The sequence below is a fragment of the Sminthopsis crassicaudata genome, chromosome 3 (genome assembly GCF_048593235.1).
Source record: "Sminthopsis crassicaudata isolate SCR6 chromosome 3, ASM4859323v1, whole genome shotgun sequence".
NCBI classification, from domain to species: domain Eukaryota; kingdom Metazoa; phylum Chordata; class Mammalia; order Dasyuromorphia; family Dasyuridae; genus Sminthopsis; species Sminthopsis crassicaudata.
In genome coordinates this window covers 266,732,419-266,757,879 of record NC_133619.1, presented here as the reverse complement: position 1 = coordinate 266,757,879, position 25,461 = coordinate 266,732,419, and the positions used below count along the sequence as shown (strand labels likewise).

Here is a 25,461-nt window from a genome sequence, read left to right as displayed (position 1 = left end):
ACATATAAGCAGTCTTTAATGTATTCTTTAAATCCAGGATTCACTGGATTGTTAATAAATTTTTATACTTGTACAACATGTTTTGTTTTTCTATATTCCATGTCCTATTGGAATAAATATGACATTCTGAAAATCTAAATGTCACTTTAAAATAGTCACCTTATAGAAAATTCTACCTTATAAATATTTAAATAATTAGTAATATCAAAGTTGCTCTGGATAAATTTTATGCTTTGAGACATTTTCAGAGAAATGCTTTTATTTAAAATACAAATACTCTAGCACACCCTTATAGTTGTCAATAGTAGCTTTGGTAGGTATGGGTGAAAATTTTTATTTATTGTTTATTTTTGAAGCTTCAAAGACCACTGGGAATGTGAATTATATAAGATATGTTGAATTAAATGTATTTTAACTTGCATTGTAATACCCTTCTTAAAACATTGCCCAAAAAGCAATCTAGACATTTTCTCCTTTTGTTCTTTAGTTTCTTTAAACTTAAAACTTCTTGTCATAAAGTTCTGACAGGAAAGAATGTGCACATTTGACTTCCAAATTCAAGGAACTAAATAAAACCAATAGGGTGTTACCAAATACCCCCCCCTTTTTTTTTTTTTTTTAAGAATACAAAACCAGCAATTCCAAAAATGTACTTTTAGCAAAACTAAAAGACTATAGAAGTGTTCACAAAATAAAAGCTATTAGTATTTTGTTTTTCTGTTAGCTTTAATGTCTCTGACTATATTCAATTTGCATTTTGAAATACCTTCCTACCTCATCCATACTAAATCAGGTATAAGGAAAAGGCATACAAATTTTTACATTTCGAATATGTACACATTCAAAATAAGTCTATCTTCCTGAATATGTAATACTCTTAGGAGGATGGTATTATTTAAATCTGTTGTACTGTCATTTACATATGGAATCATATTTTTTTGTATACTCTGTATTGCCTCTTTATCTGCAATAAAGAATAAGTATTTTATGTTAATTTTTTGAGGGATAAATATATAGAGAAATAATATAGAGAATCCTTAGGGATATGTAAGAAAAGAGAAAATCCTCTCTTCAATTTCCTTTCTCTTATTATTTGGTAGCTATTATGGAAGGCTTATCAGGTATCATATCTGCTCTTCTGGATTCCTCATGTTTGGCAATTTTCAAACTTAGTTAATTCAATGTCATTATATTTTTAAGCACATTAATAAGTAAATTAGAAAATCATTTTACAGTGACTATTATACAGTATCTGAAGCCTAAAACTATAAGAAATTACTTTTGAGCATTATAATGGATACTGAAATGTCAATTTGTATTTTCCTTATTATAGTTCTTATATCTCATAGCTTCTTGAAAACAACCTTTTGAATACCACTTGAATTTAATTATGTTGTGTTAAAAAGTTAGAAGTTCTTTTTCACTTGGCATAACAGAAAGAAAATATACAGTTTTCCTAATGTTATAAAAGTTACTAAACTTTTGTTTAGTTCATTATTGTTCATGCCCTGCAGAACAGGAATTATCCTTTTAATTTCAATTAAAATTGAAATGAACATCATCAGTGTCTCTATAATTAGATGTAAATTAGATTTAGGAACAATAAATTGGGGGGGGGATCTTTGCCACAGATATATTGAGTCCTGACACAAACATTTAATAACTTTTAATAACTGATAACAAAAAACATTTAATAATAAATAAGAATGTTTTAAGATCACAAGAAACATTTCCCAGTAGTTAAAGAAATGAATGGGAAGTTTTTTAGGAAATAGAAGGGGTAGGGAGTGGGTAAAGAATGGATAGCATTGTGGTACATTGGTCAATGGTAAAAGTAAAGAGTTGGGACTTAGAGGTTGTTGTTCAGTCATTACAATCATGATTCATCATGACCCCGTTTAGGGTTTTCTTAGCAAAGTACTAGAGTGATATGTCATTTTCTTCTCCAGTTCATGTTACAGATAGGGAAACTGATGCAAAAAGGGTTAAATGACTTGCCCAGGATCACACAGATAACAGGTGTCAGATCTGGAGTGTCCTGGAGGGGAGACTTCCTGACTTTAGGCTTGGTACTTGATCCATTGTGTCACATAACTATCAAGAGGATCAGAGGACCTGAATTACAATCTTAGCTCTGCTACTTATTGTCTTTGTAACCTTGAACAAGTAATTTAATTTCTTTAGAACTCAGTTTCCTCATCTGTAAAATGTGGGGGGTGGACTCAGTGGCCTCTAATATCCTTTCTATTTCTAAATCCATGATCTTATAAGAAATAGTAATTTAGATCACTAAAGTATACAAAAGTGTTTACTAAAACAACTGAGGTTTAATTTTTCACCAACACCATTCACCCTGCAGAGATGGTGAATGATAAAAATAATGTTGGAGATATGCAAATGTGCATTGTTGGTAGGTCCACCCTTTGAGAAAAAGCCAATTTATAAATGTACCCAAAATTTCTGTAAACTTATCAGAATACCTGAGATCAAAACCAAAACTGTTTACAGATTATTTATAGCAACATTTTTTTGTTGTTGTGGTGGTGGCAAAGAACTAGAAATTAAATAGTTGCCCATAGATTAAATAATGGCTCAGTGGAATATATGTAGTTTGGAAATATAATGGAATATTAATGTATCAGAAGAAATGAGGAATATGAAAAGCAAAGTGCTACAGTGGCAGATTTGGAGAAAGCAGATCCGAGTTCAAATTTCCTCTCTGATATTTCCTGTGTGACATTGGGCCAGTTATTTGATCTCTCTGGGTTCAATTTCCTCATCTTCAAAAGAAAAGACCTTTAAGGTCCCTTCCAGCTCTAAATCTGTGACCGTGTGCATTTCTTTTTGTGATAAGAAACTATTTCTTTTTCTAGGGGATACTTAGGCCCATCCTTGGAGTCCTTGTAAATGATCATCTCTTCTTGAATTCAGCAGGAAAGCAGCAAACTTTCTTATCTGTAAAGTTTGAATCATGAGAATATAACTTAGTTTCTGTTGTATTTTAAAACATTTTTTTAAAAAAATAGATCATATCTTTTCCACAGAAAATGTATATAAGGAATAGCCCTTCATAATTCTTCTTGATGCTCAACAAATACCCAGCTTATGTTATTTCAAGTATATACCTCTGATTTTGTATTTTTTCAATCATGAAAGATGTTTAAAAAAAAAAAAACTGACATTAAATTTTGCTCTCCCTCCTCAATTTAATTGACCATTTAACTTCCAGCCTCATTAGATTCAGTTTAACAACAAACATGATGATAATCATAGTTTAAATATGTTGGTAAGAATAAAAGATTTCATGAAACATATTGTAATATTGCCTTACTTTCAAATCTTTGCTTTCCTGGTGGAGGTTAAAGGGGAATGGGTAAGTGCTGTCAGGAAGTCTATACTTTCTTAAATGTATTTTTATCACTTTAATTCTGTGTCCAAAACATATTTTTGTCAGTCTTGAAAACAAAAATATGTTCCTGAGTTTGTCTATCAAGTTGTGATTTTTTTTTTAAATAATGCAAATTCATTGAGGTTTTTTGGAAATTTTTTTTTGTCTAGGTACAAAACAAATTTATTTAAAAAGAAAAGCTGTATTTTTCATGTATAGTTCTATTATATATTTACACACCCACACACAACATATATGGAAATGCTCATTTATTTGATACTAAGTATAAGATAAAACAAAAAATAAAATTCTGAAAAAGAGAGGTCATTAGTAGCTTTAGAGAAAGTAATTTTAGTCATGTGATGAGGATGAAATCCAGATTGAAGTGATTTAGGAGTACATGAGAGAAATGGAAGTAAATATAGACTGTTTTTCTTCTCAAAAGTCTGGTTAAAAAAGAAAGCATATGGAATAATAGCTTGAGGAGATAGTAAAGTCTAATAAGGTAGTAGGGAAGGTAGTGAGGGGTTGATTATTTGCTGAAGCAGATGGTTGCCGTTTGCTGAAGAAGACAGTAAGTGATGAGATCAAGGTTAGTGGAGCACTGATGAATTGAGTGATTCAAAATAATATCATGGGATTTGAAGATGAAGGGAGAGAAGAAGGAATTTATATCAAATGGCCTCAATATTCAATGAATCTGATTAAGTTTTACCACAGGAGAAAAAGCAAATCTCTCCTATTGCTGTTTTCTACATCCTTATTCTTATGCACAATTCAAATATATCTCTCCTGTCAATCCAAAGTTCTAGATTCACTTACCATCTTCCTTCTTCATTCATACTGCTACATTTTTGAATATCACTGAAGGAATTGTGCAATGATGCCAAGTAAATCCATTACAAATTAATATTAAATAATAGCAATTTTATTCTTTCTTGATTTGTTCTTTTCTCTCTCTTAGCAATTGTTCTTGAATTTCTTTTTAAAATTCTCCTGTCTCTTTAATCCTCAACTCTTCTCTCCCCATCCCTAATTAATAACTTTGCCTTTTTTATGAGAAAAATCAAAGCTTGTCATTAAAAAGGGGCAGCTAAGTGATACAAAGCATTAACAGAATTTTTACTGTACTCTAAATTGTGAATGGCTAGAGCCACGCAAAACAGGCTTAGAGAAATCAAGTAGCAGTTTACTTAATCACTTTCAGAGTGAGGAATACTGTTTGTAAATGGGAAGTTTTCCTTGGCAGGAGATCTCTACCTGTTTCAGAAAAGATAGAGATTTTATACACAAATCATAACTAGGAAGAGAGAGGAAAGATGGCTTACAATACAATCATGTTCAGGGCCTGAATGATTTCCCGTGACAGACCCCTAAGTGTAAGACAATGTGGATATTCTCTTGTCCTGTGGGAACAAGTTCTCAAATGATTGTTTCAAATCTCAGGGGTTGTTGCTTGATGTGGTGACAGGACAAGAGTTCTTGAGAGGAACAGATTATGCAATCTTTGATTCACTTCACTTAACTTAGCAGAGTGTTGTCAATTTCAACAAATGTTGATCATTTCAAGCTTCATTATAAGACTTTACTCTGAAATCAAAGTTTGCTGGGAAAATAGTAGCTCTGAAAAATCTAGATTATTAATATATTCATTACATGTTTCATATTGATAATTATGAAAATCACAATAACTTTCTTCACAAGTGGATAGATTGCAGAGTCTGGAGTTAGGAAAACCTGTGTTCAAATCTGGCCTCCCATTTATCAAGTGTGTGACCCTATAAAATGAGCTAAAGAATGAAATGGCAAATCAGTATTTTTGCCAAGAAAAAACTCCAAATGGGGTCATAAAAAGTAGGAATCACTGACACAACTGAACAACATTAAAAAAAAAAAAAAAAAGATAAAATAAAATCAATCTAAAGTGACTTTAATCTCACTTTATATCTTGAAACATTTCAACAACTTTTATTCTTTATAGAATCCTTTCTCCTCTTTAAGCTTACCTCACCATTTTCTTTCTGTCATCTTCAGTTTCTCCTTGTCCACAGACTTCTTTATCTGGTGGTTATAATTATTCTTAGATCTAACCCATTCTTTAAAAATTTTCCTTTAATTCTACCATCCCTTCTAGCTACTGACGTTTATCTCTTCTCCATGCCACCACAAAACTTTCTTATCATCTCCTTGGTTTCACTGCCCATTCACTTCTTCATCCTTTGTATTTTGACTTCCCCATTATTAGAATCATTGTCCCTGGAATTATCAACTCAGCCATAGCAGTTAAATCCAATGACCTTTTTTCAACTTTTATGTTTTTTGATGTCTCCATAGTTTTCTCAATATTAACCATAACGTACCTTCTTCTTTGTTATTAACCTCCTCTGGCTTCTGTGCTCCTACTATCTCCTGGTTCTGCTACTTGTTCAATGCTTCTCCTTAGTCCCCTTTGCTGTCCTTAATTCTGGGCATTCTTATTTAATAGACACTCTTTAGCTTGTTGACTTCACTGGCACCTTTTCAATTATTACTTAATTCCAGATGACTGACTTATCTAAACCGTGTCTCGCTCTTAATCAGTCCACTTTTATGTCACCAATTGCCTTTTAGCTTTTTCTCTTAGGTGCATGATAACCTTAAATTTAACACATGTGAAACTGAGCCCATTATCTTCTCCATCAAGCCCAAACTCTTTCCTGCTTTTTTGGAGAGCCCCACCATGATTTTATTGTTTCTCTGACTTTTGACCTGAAGGTTTTCCTTCTTCTTTTACCCTTGCTTCCCAATTCCAGTCAATTACCATATTCTATTGATTCTGCCTCTGCAATAATATCTCTTGCTTATATTTCCTTTTTTCTATCAACAGTCTCTACTCTAGTTCAGGCTCTTACCATTCCTTACCTATGTTATTGTAATTTCTAGCCTCATAATTTGTTTGTTGGCTTTCACTTTCTCCACTATCCAATTTCACTTTCCACATAGCTGACAAAAGAGCCTTTCTGAAACATTGGTCTATGTCGCTCCATTGTTCAAAAACCCTCATTATTTCTAAAAAAAATGCCAACTCCTTAGACTGGTATTTTAAAGCCTTTTGAAATCTGTTTCTTCTCCAGCCTAATTTCATAATATTCCCCTTCAAGAATACTACTAGTTAGCTAGACTCAACACTTTATTTCTTATCTTTCTGGGTTGCTATATAGTCTGTCCTCATCTCTATCTGAATTCTTGTCTTCCTTTAGGAATCCACTTAGGAACACCTCTTCAGAGAGAAACCTTCTCACATTCTTTCTTTTAGCATTCTCCCCTTTCCCACTCCCTTTTATTATTACTCCCTCCTCATTTTTGTTGAGGCAGCTAGGTGGCGCAGTGGATAGAGCACCAACTTGAAGTCAGGAGGACCTGAGTTCAAATATGGTCTCAGATACTTAACACTTCTTTGCTGTTTGACCCTGGGCAAGTCACTTAATCCCAATTGCCTCAGAAAAGGAAAAAAAAAAAAGAAGAAACAAACACTTAGGAAATACAAAATTTTGAAATAGAGAAACAGATAATAATAGCCAAATGGGAGTCAATGGAAAAAGACAAAGCAAACTCGAGAGGCAAAAATATGTTTGGAAATTTAATTTTTCACTTTTTTTTTTCTTGTTGTTTTGAAAAATGACAACTAAGTTTTTTTCTGGTTCATGAGAAAGGTTTTAAAAGACTAAAAGTGAGAGGGAAGAAATAAAGTCCGCTGAACGTTTTGGGAAAATAGCTGAAATATTTTATTTATTTATAAGATGAGCAGTATAATTGTTTAGTGTGTTTAAGTTTTCATGCCTTTGGGTGCTAGACAACATTTTTCCTCATAATTTTTAAAATTTGAAAACATTTTATTTTCCCCTTTATTAGAGTGTGACAAACTTGTCCTGATCCTATTTGCATGTTTGTGATTTATAAAATTAAGGTTAATGTTAAAAAATAAGGCTGATTGTGATTTTTACCAATGTCTTAGGAACACAAAAGAAAGAAAAACAGAATTTTGATTGACATACTCACTTATATGCAGGTGATGAGATACACATATATATATATATATAAAACTATCACTAAAATATTAAAATGTTTAAAAACCTAACTTTATTCCACTGTAGTAAATTATCTTTGTGATACCTTAAATAATAGGTGATAAATCATGTCTTTGAATTTAAATATCAGATTTAAATTGTGGCATAACATTTTACTTAGCTTCGGTGAATGTTGTTATAAAAAAAATTAAGTTGTTGGTAAAATTTAATTATTCTAATAAAACCATTCCTCATTTCCCCCTTATTTATTTTAGGTTTTGTATCTAAAATAAGTGATTGGGCTTTTTTCTGCATGACCTTAGTGATTTCTAAACAAACTCTTTTCATGCCAAGCAAAAAATATTTTACAATTCTTATTGTATAAAAAAATTAGGTTGTAATAATGTTTTAATAGTTAGAATGAATAAAATAAAAATAAATACTGAGGTTTTTTTCCTTAATGATAAATCCTGAAAGTAGATTTTCAGAAACACCTTCAATAAATGAATAATATTTAGACTTCAAACTCTGTGATTTAGGATTATAGAATTAGAGTTAGAAAAGATCTCAGAAATCATCAACCCAACTTTTTCCTCTTTCCCTTCCCCTTTCTCCAGTTTCAGAAATGAAAAAACCTGAAATCTAAAGATGTTACCTAAATTCACCCAGCTAGTATTTGAACCCAAGTATTTCTACTTTAAATTCCCTACCCTTTTCACAATATCATACTATTTCTACTGTCTCTTTTGGAAAATAGAGTGTTGTAGGTCAGAAAAACACTTACAGAAAAACCCTTATTATACACATCTTTACAAAGTTAAATATTTTCATTGTATTTTGCTGAACCCTATAACCAGAGCATAATGAAGTGTCTTCTGCTTTATTTATTGGATTTTGTGGAGGGAGGGAATTAAGGGAGAGAGAGAGAGAGAGAGAGACAAGGTGCTTTGTTACCTTTGGTATGTTTGTGTATTTATTCTTAATGTCACTCTATCTATGGTTTTCTTACAGGTGGATGAAAGCCAAACTGGAGAACCTGGGTGGCTTGGAGGGGAATTAAAAGGAAAGACGGGATGGTTTCCTGCTAACTATGCAGAGAAAATCCCAGAGAATGAGATCCCCACCCCTCTGAAACCAGCAGCTGACTCTGCACCCATGCCCACACCTAAACTTGCTTTACATGAAACCCCAACTCCTGTGGCAACAACCTCTTCAGAATCTTCTACAACCTCCAATAATTGGGCAGACTTCAGCTCTACGTATGTGTGGTGTTATTGTTCATTATAATTGAAATCTTAATAAACTATCATGATTTTCCAAGTACATCAAACCTTCCTATTTATACCATCTCAAACAAAGAGCTCACTAGATTGCTTTCATCCCCAGTGTGTCACAGCAAATATTTACTAATATTTATTGACTCCTTTGTGAAAGTACTAGGGTAGATCCTAAATAAACAAAGATGAAAAATGAGAGTCATTGCCCTGAAGGTCAGGAAAATTATGGGTGACATATTAAATTTTATTAAATTATAACAAAAGTTTAGTCACCTCTGTGTGAGTTAAAGTTAAGTATCAATAATCTGTTTATTTTAATGACTAGTTAATGTCTTTATTCTTGCTAGAACAAGCATACATACATTGCCTAATGATCTCTTTTAACATTGAAGCCAGTCAACAGTTATTCATAGCCATTTCCTGCATCTGAATAGCAATAGTTGTTGATATAGATGCAGAAATGAAGACTACATTTGTGGTTGAAATAAGAGACGAAGCTGGTTCCTCTAAGTTCCTCTAAATTTTGCTTTGTTCTGTTTCAGTATTTACTGGGCACCATCAAATTATGCTGATTTCTCAGTTCTTAATTGTGAAGAATTGATTGTCAGCATAGTATTTAGGTAGAAGTTTCATTTTTAATGATCCAGTTTATGAAATCATGAACCCTTATTACAGTTCCACAATTCATATTTTTAGATTGGTTAAAATACAATAGATGTATTGAAAAGTAAAATTATCAATGAGATGATTCATTTTGTGTCTGTTACCAAGTGTTCCTTGTTTAGAGTTGTATTTTTTGGATTGTGCCAATTTAAAAAAATGAAGAGAAAGCAATCAAAAGAGAAGATCAGATGTTAGAAATAGATAGAAATTATAAACAAGAGAGAAAAACAATGTGAAGGACAGGAATTGGAAAGATCACTGTCTGGCAGGGCAAGAAGAAACAAGTTTTACATGGTAATTTTTTTCATGTAAAAATCCTTATAGTGTTGAAGAATGGAACTCTCCACTACAAATTCGATGGTGTATTTTTGACTTTAGTTTTCCTTTCCTGTATTAATTTTAAGTTAGCAAATAATTTTGACTTAATTAAAGCCATAATTAGCCTGGAACACACACTCACACACAAAGACAAAACAAATGCACCCTGCTATAAAGTTCCTTGCTATTCTATGGATTTGGTTTTGTTATAGTTCCCCCAGAATTCCCCATATAGATAAGTAACACATTCCTATGACCACACTTCAATAGCCTTTACAGTAGTTACTTGCCTGTCTTCCAATTCCAGCATTCAGTAGTGCTTCTGGGGACCAGTGGATAGTGCAGAAGGATGGCAATACGTTTTGGTTCTCAAAGTGATTTGCTTATTCATACGTGACTTTAGCTACTATGAACAAATGTCCTGAAGCTCCCTAATGAAAAGATGATATATTTGCATGCAGTATTTCTTTTTCTTTTCTAGGTGGCCAACAAACACTAATGAGAAACCAGAAACAGATAATTGGGATGCATGGGCAACCCAGCCTTCTCTTACTGTTCCAAGTGCAGGGCAGTTAAGACAAAGATCAGCCTTTACTCCAGCTACTGTTACTGGCTCATCACCTTCTCCTGTTTTGGGCCAGGTAAATAGCAAATATGCCTGACTGAATGACTATGTCCTGTAAAATGCAAACATCTTTAATAAGTATTTATTGGTATTATTGATCAGAAATGAACCTGCCTAATATGTAACTCAGGATACTGTATAGACGATTCCCAGCTAGGAATTTTAAAATGTATATGGTAGAAGTCATATTTTTTTGTGTGTATGTCAGTAGTTCTTCATCTGCAGCTTCTGTTACAGGAAAGAATGTGGTTCGTGTTGTCTATATATTATCAACATAAAGGACAATGCTAAGTCAGCAGAAAAGTCTAATTTCCTGCCTAAAAAGATATGAACCAGCATATTTGAGAAGATGACTCACTTTTTCTTAGGACTAATTCTTCACTCTCTGTGTGAGGGTGATGTAGTTCATAGTATATATTGGGAAATAGGAAAGCAGAAAGAGGAAGGCTGGAAAGTCAAACTTCTACAGTGTGATTTTGTTCAGTATTAAGACACAGAGGTATAAAAAAAAAAGCACAAGGGATAGTCAGTTATACACTTTGGCTATATAAAATGAATTTAGACTAAGGGTAAGCTAAGTTGGCAGCCATCCAGATGTAGTAGATGAGAACAACAAAGAACATATTGTACATATAGGTTTTTTTTTAAATAAAAAAATTAATTTTACCAACTATGTGATTCTAGGCAAGTCACTTCTTCAAGCTTCATTGTTGATTATCTATAACATTGGGATAATTATAGTAAATAATAATATATATATATGTAAAAGATATGTGTGTAATAATGTATATAGAATTATATAATGATATTTCATAGGTTTGCTGTGTGGACCAAATAAGATAATGCATATGAAATGCTTTGCAAATCTTAAACCACTATAAAAGTTTGGGCTATTGTTATTATTTTTATTTATTATAGATACTAGAATGGGTTTTTATATAAGAAAATTTTTGGTTTTTTGTGATTTTAAGTTGCCATGTGCTAAGAGTAAGGGCTCTTAGGTAGAGAGTGACAAATGGTAAGTATGGTCGAAGTACTGAGGATTGTGATTTTTAAAGATTCTTTAAGGATTTGTAAATACTTTGTCCTGCCTGGTGGAAATGATGATGATGATAGCATTAATATAATGCTTTAAAGATTACAAAATGTTTTATATTTGTTACCTCATTTGATCCTCATAATCACCCTGTAAGGTAGATGCTAGAGGAGAAATTGAGTATTGCAGTGCCACAGGAGTTACATGATGATTTTTAGGAAGGAGTGATTAGACTACAGTGACATGCTACAAAATTTAAGAATAAGAACTGAGTGGGGGGAAAATGAGTCAATAGTAACTTTTGGGAAGGGAGATATCTCTGATAGAGCATTCAGAAGTCAAATTATAAGTGATTTAGAGTAAGTGGGTGATAAGGAAGTTAAGACAATCTGCAAATATAAAGTAGTTCTAGATGCTTAGTTGGTAAAAGGAAGAAAGGAAGAAGTGATTGGGTACAAGGGTCAAGTGAGGGGTGATGGAGGGTTGCTATTTTTTATTTTTATTAAAATAAAGAACAAAGTGTGCTTTTAGGCATAGGGGAAGGAAACAATGGAGTAAGAGATTGAGGATACAAGAGATGAAAAGGATAATAGAATTTACTCAATAGAGTAGATTCCAAGAATGGGCTAAACAAAATGCTATTAATGTGACAGAATTTCATTCATTTAAACATACATTTCTTAAGTACAACACAGTGTGTAAGGCACTGTGAGAGACAGTCCCTCCTCCCTTCCCTAAAAGCTGGGGCTCTTATTCGTTTTTGGCAGTCTATTAAAAACCAATGAACCCCTTTTCAGCATAATGTTTATTGCCTATATTCATAATTGAAGTAAATGCTAATTTTGTTAGAGGTTAGTGAAAGTAAAGATGAAAAAAATTTTTTTTTCTCATCCAAGTTTAGCAATCTCATGAAATATATTCATGGACCTCAAGTTAAGAAGTCCTCCCTAAAAGAGATTACAGTCTATAAAGCACTATGTACATTTGCTGTCTTTTAAGGGGTCCTTTGCACACTGTGCCAGGTATAATGTACAGAAAGGTCAGCATGATTGAAATGGCTAATAACCTAGCTTGGTTCCCATAGTGAAGTAAAGGATAATAGACCAGTAAACTTCAGGAGAATGAAAGGGAGATTGCAGTGGGGAGCGGAAGGAGAATAATAGACTGTGAAGAAGCTGTAGAGCCAGATGAAGTGGAAGGTAAGAAAATTGTGGTCAGAAAGGGGAAATTCCCAATTTATTATATTGAATTTCAAACAATTTTACCTTTAAAGAGCTGAGGTATGCCTATTACAGTGTAACTAAAGATCAGTGAAGGTAAGTTGAGGAAGGCATAATCAGGTTTTTATGAGTCATCTGTGTTGATACTGATCTTAACTGAGTTTCATAATATTTTATATGCATGTATTATAAAATCATTAACTAATGTTTATTTGTATAAAATTGCCAAAACATTTTTCAAAGGCAATTGCAAATTGTTTTCATATTATCTACCATTCTGGATTATCATTTGCTTCCCACTTTTGAAGAAATCTTAAAATTTTCACTGATATATTGAAACACTTTGATGCTTTTATGTAATAGTCAACATAATAAGCAGTTATATCTAATTTCTTTGTTCATTGAATCAACAAGCATTTATTAAACATTTCCTAAATGCCAGACACTCTATTAGATGAAGGGGATCCAAAGACAAGGATAAAACACTGCCTTCAAGGAGCCTTAATACATATATATAGAAAAAATTCAAAGAGGCTGGAAGGGATGAAGAAAGCACTAGCATTTGGGGGAATCAGATAAGGCTTTATGTGGAAGGTGATACTTGAACTGTTTTGAAAGAGACTAGAAAATCTAAGTAGAGGAGAATAGAGGAAGGGATCATGTTTTAGTCATGGAGACAGGAGATTTAGTGTTAGGTTTGAGGAAAAGCAAGAAATCCATTTGGGCTGGATCATGTGGCACATGAAGAATTTCTTAATGAACCTGGAAATGTAGGTGGAAGTTAGATTGATTAGACTTTAAATGCCAAACTTGGAGTTTGTATTTAACTTTAAGGTGATAGAGAGCCAATAAAAATTATTGTGTTAAGGAGTGGCAGGATTAGAACTATGCCTTAGGAAAATTACTTTGTAGGCAGCAGAAAGGAAATCAAAGCCTATATTTGGTCACCATTTCTCATGATATTTTTATGATAATAAGATCCCTATATAAGGGAACAATGGGAGTTATCAGAAGCAAAATTTCTCAGAAAACAAATAAAAATAAAGTAATTAAGACTTCCCATACTTAATTTCTGATCATTATCATTTCAGCTTTACTATGTATTTGGGGATATTAACATCTATGATCCTGATGAAAAGTGTGTTTGTCATATATTATTTCCTCTTTCTTTTTTCATTCTTTTTGGTTTTTGTTTGTAACAAACTGCTATGTAACCAAAAACCCCTTTATATTGTTCCATATAAGGGTGAAAAGGTAGAGGGGTTACAAGCACAAGCTTTGTACCCTTGGAGGGCCAAAAAGGACAACCATTTAAATTTCAACAAAAATGATGTCATCACAGTCCTGGAACAGCAAGATATGTGGTGGTTTGGAGAAGTTCAAGGTCAAAAGGGTTGGTTCCCCAAGTCTTATGTGAAGCTCATTTCAGGACCCATAAGAAAATCAACAAGGTATTTGTAATGTTTATATGCTTTTATCAGAAGGAGAAAAAAAAATTGTACTTTGAAAAGAGAGGAACCATGGTGAGACAGAAAAGCATTGGGTTGGGATTTTCAGGGACACCAGATTCTACTTCCTAGCTCTGGTGTTTATTAGATTTATTAGATAGGTTCTTAACCTCTCTTGGCTTCACTTTCCAGTATCTGTAAAATGAGAGAGGTTAGATGCAATCATAATTAAGATCCCTTCCTACTTCTTAGTCAATGATGTGATGAACTATTTTGAGGGACAATAAAATATAGCTACAATTTGATGGCTATTTTCTCAATCAAAGCATTTTGAAAATCTTCTTTCTCTGGAATTTAGAGTAGGAAAAATCAACTTCAGGGCATGAGGGCAAGATGTGACCATGTCAGTTCCATCCATCTTTGTAGAATAACTAGTATAGAGGATGCAAAAATAATTCCAATGATCATGATAATTACATTTTATTTTGATAGATTATTTTTGGGAGAATATTTTCTCCCTCTCTATGGAATATTTACATCACGGTTTCAAACACAGCTTTTGTTTAGTTCAAATTAAGATGTAACTGTCATGGTCAGAAAAAGGCATTCTTTATTAAGTTTTATAAATATAAAATATTAGTTTTAACACATGAAAATTTTAAAAAGGGAATTTATGAAATTAGCTTTTTTTTGTTAAGGTTTTTCAAATTCTGAAGTAAATAAGACTATATTACAGTGAAATATATTGCTAAGAACTAAAATGAGCTCTAATCATTGTACATAGACACACCATAGGGTTCTAGGGGCAAGGATGGGAAGATTTTCCAATAGGATGGTTTTGTCTGGGTTAAGAGATTTACCAATTAGAAAATTTCCTCTACCAGGACAGCTCAGCAACTTTTCTTCAACTTACAGTCTTAGAGAGTTGGCCTGAGACACTAAAAAGTTAAGTGACTAGGCCACATAGTCACGTATCAAAGAGAGGATTTGAATCCAGGTTTTGCCTCCCCCAAGGTCAGCTCACTATTCAATCAAATATGTCATGCTCCCTTTCTTATGTCATTATTTGCTGTTAATTTTGACTTTCATTTTTTCCAAGATTTAAGTGGTATGTTTCAGTGTAGTTTTCTTTTGTGTGCATACTTGTGCTCCAATGGATATTAAAGTATTTCTGTTATTTTCTCTTCTTAAGTATGGATTCAAGTTCTTCAGAAAGTCCCGCTGTTCTAAAGAGAGTAGCATCACCAGCAGCTAAACTTTCAATACCAGGAGAAGGTAAGAAACTAAATTGAATATTATTTTCAAAATATATTAGTAAGATAATCTCAATAAACATGCTATATTTAAGTGTTCAGATATTAAAATACACTATAGTAGTTAACTCATAATGTATTAAATGTTCTGGTAAAAGTAGAAAATTATCCATTTAAAGAAAATTGTGTAGTTTCTGGAGAAATTAAAAACAGTTCAAAATACAGCATTTTTCTGCAATGCAAAAAAGTGGGAGCTTTTCCTGAAAAGACACTCCCAAGTGAGAATAGCATTTATGGGAGAACAGATGCCAAAGGGAAACAACAAAGATACAGAACATCCATTGTGAATAATTCCACAGGAAACATATAGCTAGAGCCTCAGATATGCAGCAGGATGCTCACTGTTATAAAAGGCTCAGGATTACTCAGAGCTCAAACTTATACAGAGTTTCTAGACTAAGCTGACAGCAATAATAGGAGACTATCCTATCCTCAGTGAGTCAAGTTTTTAGGCCAGTGAATTGAAGGTATTTTCTGAATTGTCTAATGAAAGCCAAGGACAGGGAGCCAAGAAACTTAACTCTGACTCTGCCATAACATAAAAAAAATGTATGGGATAGTCGGAAGGTCTCTCAATCAACTGAACCTAGGAACTGGAGTGAATTCAAACCAGGTTTCATTGGCTCATACTGTCAAAATCTACAAATATTTGAAAAAGTTTCTTAAGCTCTCTTGTGGACAAATTAGAGAGATGAAGACTAGACAAAAGTCAAAGTTGATTTTTGACTGATTGCACCCAAAGAGTAGACATTAATGACTATATCAACATGGAAAAACCTATTTGGTGAAGAGTCTCAAATTTATATATTTTGGTCCTGAACTTTTTAACATTTTGTATCAATGACTTGGATAATAGCCTAGATCTTTTGCTTATTGAATAGGAAGGTCAGTCAACTTGCAAATATTTATTAAATGATGACAATGTGCCAGAAACCAAACAGGGAACTTGAGTAGCTAACACATTAGATGGCAGAGTTGAGACTCAAAAATATCTAGACAGGCTGAAATATATATTATGTTGAATATCATGTGAATTTGGTAAAAATGAATGCAAGTTCTTAAAATTAGCTTCATAAATACAAATGTGGTGAAAGGATGCTAAAATAGTAATTCAAATGAAAAGAGATGTAGGAATTTTAATGCATTACAATCACAATGTTTATCACAATATGAGTCAACATTGTGATATGGTAACTAAAAAGGTAATGGAATTTTAAGTTTTATTGAAAGTGACATAGTAAAAAAAGAAAACAGTCAAAAAGTACAGCTTACCTCCCTCCTTATTCCTATACAACTGCTGAAACAAAGTATTAGAAAACTACCATTCTAAGTCCTGATTGGAAAATCTAAGGAAAAAAATCACAATGAATAATTTTTCTAGTTCGGGTCCACATAGGGAGGCAGAGAGATTTTTTGGATGTTATGGATGGGATTCTACCAAGAAGGAACCACATTAGACCTTCTAACAAGGGGACTAAACTGGGGTCTGGAGCTGTACTAGTGTGAGAAGAGAATCAAGTTTGGAAGGCTCTGATACTGACCAAGGAGCAGGAATAGGTGCTAGCTGAAAACTTCTTCACATAATCCCAAACCTAGGTCTCATATCTTTAATGGACTGAGGTGTAGGTGACTTGCATCTAGAAATGTTGGAGCAGAGCATGGAGAAATTGTGGACCTCAGACAGGCTTTGTGGTGCTGATCTTGGAGTGAGTAAGGCCTCTGTTCTAGTCCCCACTCTGATCTGAAAAAACCAGAGCAGATAGTTCAGACAAAGGGAGAATCTGAAGTTCTGTTGACATCCTTGAGGAATACAGTATGCAAGTCCTTGAGAAAGCAGACTAAAGACCTAAGAGAATTCAAATCAGCACCAAGTAAAGCTCAGTTATTCCATCCAGAAGAACATGGCCCTAACAGAGAAATAAGGCTGGAAAAAAGAGTAAAAAAAAAAGAGAATTTCACCAAAGAGTTATTGCTGACAAGGACACAAAAGAGAATTTCACCATAAAGCTGACAAAGACAATACCACACATATAGCTAAATCTCCACACCTTGTACACAAGTCACTAGAATTCCTAGGAAAGAAACTAAGAATTGAAAAAGACAATTTACTAGCTCCGCAGAAGAGGTGCAAAACTATAACCAAGTCACAAATTCCTTCAAAATTGAATGAACAAAACAGAAATGATTGACTCTATGAGACAACTAGAAATATTAAAGTCAAAAGATTAGGGAAAAATAAGAGAAAATGTAAGTTATCTTATATTAAAAACCTAATCATAGCTATTTTTATAAAATAGTCTTGGAATCTTGTCAAAAAAGGAATTAAGGTCAGTCAAGCAGTCCCACTTTGTTATAAGTCATGTTAAAAAAAATCAATCCTGATTCCCCCCAATTACCCAGCTGGCAATATCCACTAAGAATAGCAAAAAAGACATTTTTTTTAATCTTTATTAAAAGCAGAAAGAAATGAAAAGAAGAGGTGTGACCACTGTTCAAGGTGTTATGATATGAAGATAATTAACAGGAAAATGTGGAACTTTTCAACTCTTAGTTTTGTTCCACTTTTAAAGGAATTGAGTTTGAGAAAGACTAGAATGGAAATAGCAAATAAGGAAATGAACATCAAGATAAATAGAGAGATAATAAGAAAACCTCTCTCAATAAGTTCAAATTTCCAACACTATACAAAGTACATCCTAGGGAAACAGAAGACCTGACACATATGATTGATGAGTGACTTTAAGTAACTTTAAAAAATCATAGAAAATGGAAATAATTGTCCCAAGCCAGGAGAACAAGTGTCCCAGTTTTCATTAAAGGAAATTGATGGAATCTGCTTACAATAGAATGGTTTAATTATTAAAAGAATGGTTTGTGAATATTTGGAAAGAGGATTGATGTTTAGTATAATCAGTATGGCTTATAACAAAGAGGGATTACCTGAATAACCTTAATTCCTTTTTTGACAAGATTCCAAGACTAATAGATAAAAGTTAAAGACTTGGTATCTCTAGATTTTAGCCCAATATTTGACAATCTCTTATACTGATATGCATTAGTTTGTGGGATTCAAAACTGGTTGAATCATTAGTCTTCTAATAGTCATTAGTTTTTTTGGTTTTTTGTGTGTGTGTGTGTGTTTTCTTGGTGGGAGATCTCAACTATGTCCCAAGAATTTGCCCATGGTTCTGTTTTATTTAATTATTTTGTCAATCTATCCATTGACAAGCAGTTATTATTATGTTCCAGATATAGTACTAAGCATTGGGGGTACAAAGACATAAATGAAAGTCTCAAAGAGCTTAGAGCCTAATGGAGGAGGCAATATGTATGCCTATAAGTATAAGCAGAACGTATATAAAATAAATAAATATAATGTAGATTTGGGAGGGAGTATACTGATTGCTGGAAGCAATGGGGAAAGATTCCTATAAAAAGTATCCCTTGAAGTTTTGAAGAAAAGTAAGGATTCCAAAAGGCAGAAGTGAGGAACAAGCACGTTTCTGCCTAAAAGACAGACATCTCTGGACCTTTGGGTGTCATGGTTACAGAAGGTCAAGCAGGCCAGTATGACTGGACATTGGAATGTGAGAAGGGAGTTTAATTGTCAAACAGAGGAGTTTATATTAGATCCATGAGTCATCCAGGGATAGGATCAAGGCATGGAAGACTATTGAATTTTTTTCATAGGAAAGTAAATGATGAGAGGACTAGGGATTATGTCTTACAAGAAAATTAATGATGTTTAGCCTGGAGAAGAGAAAAGTTAGAGGGATTATGTTTGGATTAATATGGAAATGTGTTTAAAATGATTGTACATATATACCATATCAAATTGCTTGCTCTCTTGGAAAGGGAAGGAGAAAAAAACTTTGGAATTCAAAATTTTACAAAAATGATCATTGAAAACTATCTTTACATGTAGTTGGGGAAAATAAAATACTATTGAAATTTTTGAAAAAAAGGAAGAACATATTTGATCTTTTTGAGTATTTGAAGAATCTTTGAAGAATCTGGCCACAAAGAGCAGAACTGAGAGAAATGAGAATAGCAGGTTGAAGCTGCAGAAAGGAATGTTTCAATCTAATATAAACAAAAACTTCAGAATAATTATACTTATCTAAAAGTTGCATGATTTTCAGGTTAATGCTAAATGACTTCTTGTTAGCCTTTATTAAGTCCTTGGGTAGGGAGGTAAACTAGATGGCCTTTAGTATTCTCCCTAGCTTTAATATTCTATAATATTGTAAATCAGGCTGATAATTTAGGTCAAAAGAATCCATTGTGCACCTGCATTGTTGCTATTTTAGAGATGGTTGTCTTTTAACTACTTACTGGCCAGTTCTCTGTGGTATGACAAAGTTACAACTACTATATCAAAAGAGTTAATTTTCTTCCATTATGGCTACACATTAAGTTTATTGGTTTCCAGAGTTCTTCATTTACAGTGGATGAGTCTATAATATTATAGAATAAACAGGAATTTATCATTCTTAACATTTTATTAATAAAAATAATCTAACAGAAATATTATCCAAAGAGCATTAGGGAAAAGAAATCGCATAAGATTAATTTTGGACACTACCAGGTTTGGGTAGTACTATGGAGGGTATATGCAACCTAGAAAAATAACGTTAAAAATAGTGCCAAACAACAACAATATTATATGATGATCAATTCTGATGGACTAGGAGATGATTCAGATTAGTTCCAATAGTCTTGTGATCACCCAGTGAGAGGACTATGAGAATTGAGTGTGGTTCACAACATAGCATTCTCACTCTTTTTGTTGTTGTTTGCTTGCATTTTATTTTCATCTTTTTTTAATAGTTTGATTTAATTTTTTTCTTGCAGGATAATTCTATAAATTGTATATATTGGAGTTAACATATATTTCTACCATGTTTAACATATATTGGACTACTTGTCATGGGGAGGGGGACAGAAGGGAAAAAAAACTGGGACACAAAGTTTTACAACGGCAAATGTTGCAGAATTATCTATGCATATGTGTTGAAAAATAAAAAAAACTTTAATAAAAAAGAAAAAAATAAATAAAAATAGTGCCAAAGAAAGAAAGAAAGCATTTTGATTTTATCAGCAGGATTAATCAGTATTGCTTTTGGCCATTAGATTTTTATTAAATTCTAGTTCTGTGATATTTGTGAGGCTCTTGGTTATTTATTGTATATAATAAAAGCTTCCTCAAGATTGAGAGATGTGAGCTAAATAGTAGTACCTGAGGTCAATTTGGAACTTGATGAATGGCTATACCCAAAGAATAGTCATTAAAAACTCAGTAGAATTTAGAATTCACGAGTGGAATGCTGGTTCTTTTTTTTTTTTTTTTTTTTTGTTTGTTTGTTTGTGTGTTTGTTTTTGGAATGCTGGTTCTTTTTTGGGCTTGTGCTTTTTTTTTTTTTTTTTTTTTTTTTTTTTTCATTTTTTTTTTTATTATATATATATATATATATTTTATAATATTATCCCTTGTATTCATTTTTCCAATTTACCCCCCCTCCCTCTATTCCCTCCCCCCGACGACAGGCAATACCATACATTTTACATGTGTTACAATATAGTCTAGGTACAATACATGTGTGCGAATATCACTTTCTTGTTGCACAATAAACATTAGAATCCGAAGGTACATGCAACCTGGGCAGACAGATATTAGTGCTAACAATTTTCATTCCCCTCCCAGTGTTTCTTCTCTGGGTGCAGCTACCCCTGTCCATCATTGATCAACTGGAAGTGAGTTGGATCTTCTTTATGTTGAAGATTTCCACTTCCATCAGAATACATCCTCATACAGCATTGTTGTTGAAGTGTACAGTGATCTTCTGGTTCTGCTCATTTCACTCAGCATCAGTTGATTTAAGTCTCTCCAGGCCTCTCTATATTCCTCCTGCTGGTCATTTCTTACCGAGCAATAATATTCCATAACCTTCATATACCACAATTTACCCAACCATCAGTTGGAGAATGGTTGGGTAAATTGTGGTATATGAAGGTTATGGAATATTATTGCTTTTTTTTTTTTTTAAAGCATCTTTATCAATGTCTTGAGTGAAGGCACAAAGAACATCCTTTTCAAATCTCTAGGTAACCCACAGCAGGGAAGGCTAGCTAACACATTAGATTACAGTCAAGGTCCAAAAATCTTGCCCAATTAAAACAGTGGGTGTCTGTATCAAATAAAATGAAATTTAATAGAGAGTAATACAAATCACCACCTATGAATTAAAAAAAAATTAGTTTCACAAATACAAATAGAGAAACGTGGTAAAGTATCAGTTTTTCTACAAACTATTTGAGGGCTTTAATGGACTGGTTGCAAGCTCAATATGCATCAACAGTGATAAAGAATACTGCTATCCTATATCACAAAAGATCATGATCAGAGTGAAAGAGATGTACTCATACCCAGATCGCATCTATATAATATCATATTCTATTGTGCTCATCACATTTTAGGAAGGAATCCCAAAGAGAAGCAATCAAAATACTCAAAAAAGCTGGATACCATGACTTGAATATCGGTTTTTTAAATTGGCTTATAGTATCTTCAAAATTTTGGAGAGCATTCATGATAGATTAGCTTTATTCTGACCAGCCTCAGTTTCAGAAACAAATTTCGGCTTTACTTAGTACCAATTTTCTAACAAAAGTGTACAGAAGGATGGGGCTACTCTAAAGGTGACTACAACCATGACTAGAGTTTTTCAGTTAAAGACTGATAGACCACTTGTTGAAATTTTGGACAGACATAGTAAAGGGATTTTATTTTAGATACATGTATATATATATTCCTTGAGATCTTCTAACACTGAAATTCTGTGATTCTTGAGAATCTCATATAATATAATTCATTAGAAGATAGAATTTATCATGGGGTGGAGAAAAGTAGTGATGTATTTGGATAGGAGATAAATATATGTTTACAGTATCGTGAAAAGGCTACTTTGGAATTTTACAGTTTCAAGTAATGAAATTATAAACAGTATTGTGTGAACTTTGTTTTATAATATCTCTAAATATTCATTCAGGCATTAACCATCAATAATTTTTACTTTGTATTGGTTTTTTTGGAAGCAAAATTTCACAAAATTTTCCATGCTAGTTCTGAAATTAATTAAGTTACTCCTAAAACTTCATAATAGGCTGTTTGCATTTTAATGCTAAGTATGGGTCTGCACATGCCTGGAATATTTCAGATGAAGCAACAAGGCCTTAACTTATTTCCATTCTCCTTTGTTTCTCATGGAGCATGATTTAAGTTCAACCAAAGTTCAAGTTTCTGTAATTTCTCAAATTTTTTTGAAAGTAGCTTCAAAATTTTAGATTCCACTTCCTTAGGGAAATCTGCCAACAAACCTTTATTAACATGGCTTATTGTAATGAATAATTATTAGGTAGTATGCAAATTTTTTTAAAGAGGAAATTATAATGAAATGAAAAGTCAGAACTGGAAGCTTCAAAAGGAAAGCAGTCCTGTGAATTAAAAAAAAGATTTCCCTCACTAAAAATTTCCAACTTAGATTTGTTCTACATTTGAAAGTATATTTCCAAACAATTGTGTATGGGAGGTTCAAGTACTAAATGGCAGTGTCTCTTGTTAATCCTAGAACACTTGGAGAAATCTTCTTGCTGAGTGGTCACATCAGTCATTGCTGATTCCAACCATGTTTTTCAGAGCAGGCTGTTTTCATAAATTAATGCCTTCTGCCCTACCTTTGACACATATTGGCTTTGTGACTTTGTGGCAAGTCCCATAACTTTTTAATGCACTAGGAAGCTCTTAAGATTATAGGTTGTACCCTTCTGGAGAGCAACTTGGAACTATGCTCAAAGAGTTATCAAACTGTGCATACCCTTTGATACAGCAGTGTTATTACTGGGCTTATATCCCAAAGAGATTTTAAAGAAGGGAGAGAGACCTGTATGTGCAAGAATGTTTGTGGCAGCCCCTTTGTAGTGACCAGAAACTGGAAACTGAGTGGATGCCCATCACTTGGAGAATGGCTGAATAAATTGTGGTATATGAATATTATGGAATATTATTGTTCTGTAAGAAATGACCAACAGGATGAATACAGAGAGGCCTGGAGAGACTTACATCAACTGATGCTGAGTGAAATGAGCAGCACCAGATCATTGTACACTTCAACAATGATACTGTATGATATTGTTGTTATCAATTCTCTAATTCTGGTCTTTACTGGGAGTTTTACCCCTTTGAATTTCTGGGAAGGAGCTTAATGTTTAAGAGGAGCAAGTTCATTGGTAGAAGTAATTTTCCCACAAGCCCTTGCATTATCCCACGCCAATTCTCTGGGAGGATAAAAGAGGGCAGCACTCTGGAGGAGAAGGAGTCTCTACTCTAGGTCAGAGTTGGCAGCTCTACAGGAAAAAGAATCTGACCGAGAGATTGAGTTGAGACAGCAGATCTCCTCCCAGAGAGCGATGGGCAGCTTCTGGAGACAACAGCACGTTACAAGGCAAGGAAGGGCAAGGAAGAAGACTAGATTATGAAGGGCTTCTTCGAACCTAAAGGAGAGGATTTTGTATTTGGTCCTGGAAGGAAAAGGGAGCCACTGAGACTTAGCACCTAGTATGAACCTAATACTATATGATGATCAGTTCTGACAGACGTGGCTCTCTTCAACAATGAGATGATTCAAAACAGTTCCATTTGTTCAGTGATGAAGAGAGAAGACTGAGGGAACTGAGTGTGGAACACAACATAGCATTTTCATTCTTTTTGTTATTGTTTGCTTGCATTTTATTTTGCTTTTCTTTTAATTGTATAAATATGTATATGTATATAGATTTAACATATATTTCTACCATATTTAGCATATTTTGGACTACTTGCCGTCTAGGGGAGGGCGTAGGGGAAGGGGCAGAGAATTGGAACATAGTTTTGCAAGGACTAATGTTGAAGATTGTACACACATATGTTTTGAAAAATAAAATCTTTAATAAAAAAGATTGTACCAAGAGAACTTTGTCTACAATGACTCTGATATTCTATGAACATCAACTGTAAATAATTTAGCTATTCTTAGCAACACAATGATCTAAGACATTTCTGAAGGCCTTATAATAAAAAATGCTATCCATCTCCTGAGAACTGATGGGGTCTGAATGCAGATGAAAGCAACCTATTTATTTTCTTGTGGGTTTTTTTTTTTTTTATTTTTTGGTCTGTTTTCTTTAAATGACTAACATGGGAATGTATTTTATTTAACTGCATATGTATAAGCTATATCAAATTGTTTGTCTTCTCAGTGAGGTGTAAAGGAAAGGATGGAGAGAATTTGGAACTCAATTTTTTAAAATGAGTAATAATATTTTCATGGGGAAAATAATATATTAAATAAAAAAATTACAAGAAAAACAGGACTATTGGTTATATTATAACTTAGTGAGTATAGGAAGCAATTTTATTAGCTTCAAAGGTCCAGTTGTTAAGGTCTCTATATTTATAGGATTTCTCACAGGTTAAACTCTGTCATCATTTCTCCCCCCCCAGAATATATTGCCATGTACACTTATGAGAGTTCTGAACAAGGCGATTTAACCTTTCAGCAAGGGGATGTGATTTTGGTTACGAAGAAAGATGGTGATTGGTGGACAGGAATGGTGGCTGATAAATCTGGAGTCTTCCCTTCGAACTATGTGAGGCTCAAAGATTCAGAGGTAAATCTTAATTAACTTCAGACACTTTCCACTCCTTCTGTGTTGTCACTTTTAGGTTTTGAAAGTATACTCAGTTATATGAAATATTTTTCAAGAATGTTACAAAGTTTTAGAGCAAGAAAATGAAGATAGAGTTGCATTATTGTATTATTGTTTGACATATATATCATTGATTTCTTGATTCCCTTAAAGGTTTTAGTAATAAAGCAAAATACAATCTGAACTAGGCAAGTCACTTAACCCTATTTGCCTTAGTTTGTTTCCTGTAAAATGAGCTGAAGAAGAAAATGGCAGACTGCTCTAGTATGGTTATCAAGAAAACCCCAAATGGGGTCGTGAATACAACTGAAATAATTCAGCAACAACTATGATACACACAAAGGTGATAGTTCTTTTTTTTCATGATTCAGAGTATATGAATT

The 25,461-nt window shown here is 33.2% G+C and overlaps 1 protein-coding gene across 4 annotated transcripts in view; it reads left to right on the top strand.

Moving 5' to 3' along the window:
* Window positions 1-25,461, top strand: part of ITSN1 (intersectin 1) — a 242,744-nt gene that overhangs the window by 131,105 nt on the left and 86,178 nt on the right. For all 4 annotated transcript variants that reach the window (XM_074300709.1, XM_074300707.1, XM_074300708.1 and 1 more), the window contains 5 exons: window positions 8,446-8,693; window positions 10,174-10,333; window positions 13,819-14,024; window positions 15,214-15,296; window positions 24,873-25,039. In XM_074300709.1, the coding sequence (XP_074156810.1) occupies window positions 8,446-8,693; window positions 10,174-10,333; window positions 13,819-14,024; window positions 15,214-15,296; window positions 24,873-25,039 (864 nt within the window). The remainder of the gene's footprint in view (window positions 1-8,445; window positions 8,694-10,173; window positions 10,334-13,818; window positions 14,025-15,213; window positions 15,297-24,872; window positions 25,040-25,461) is intronic.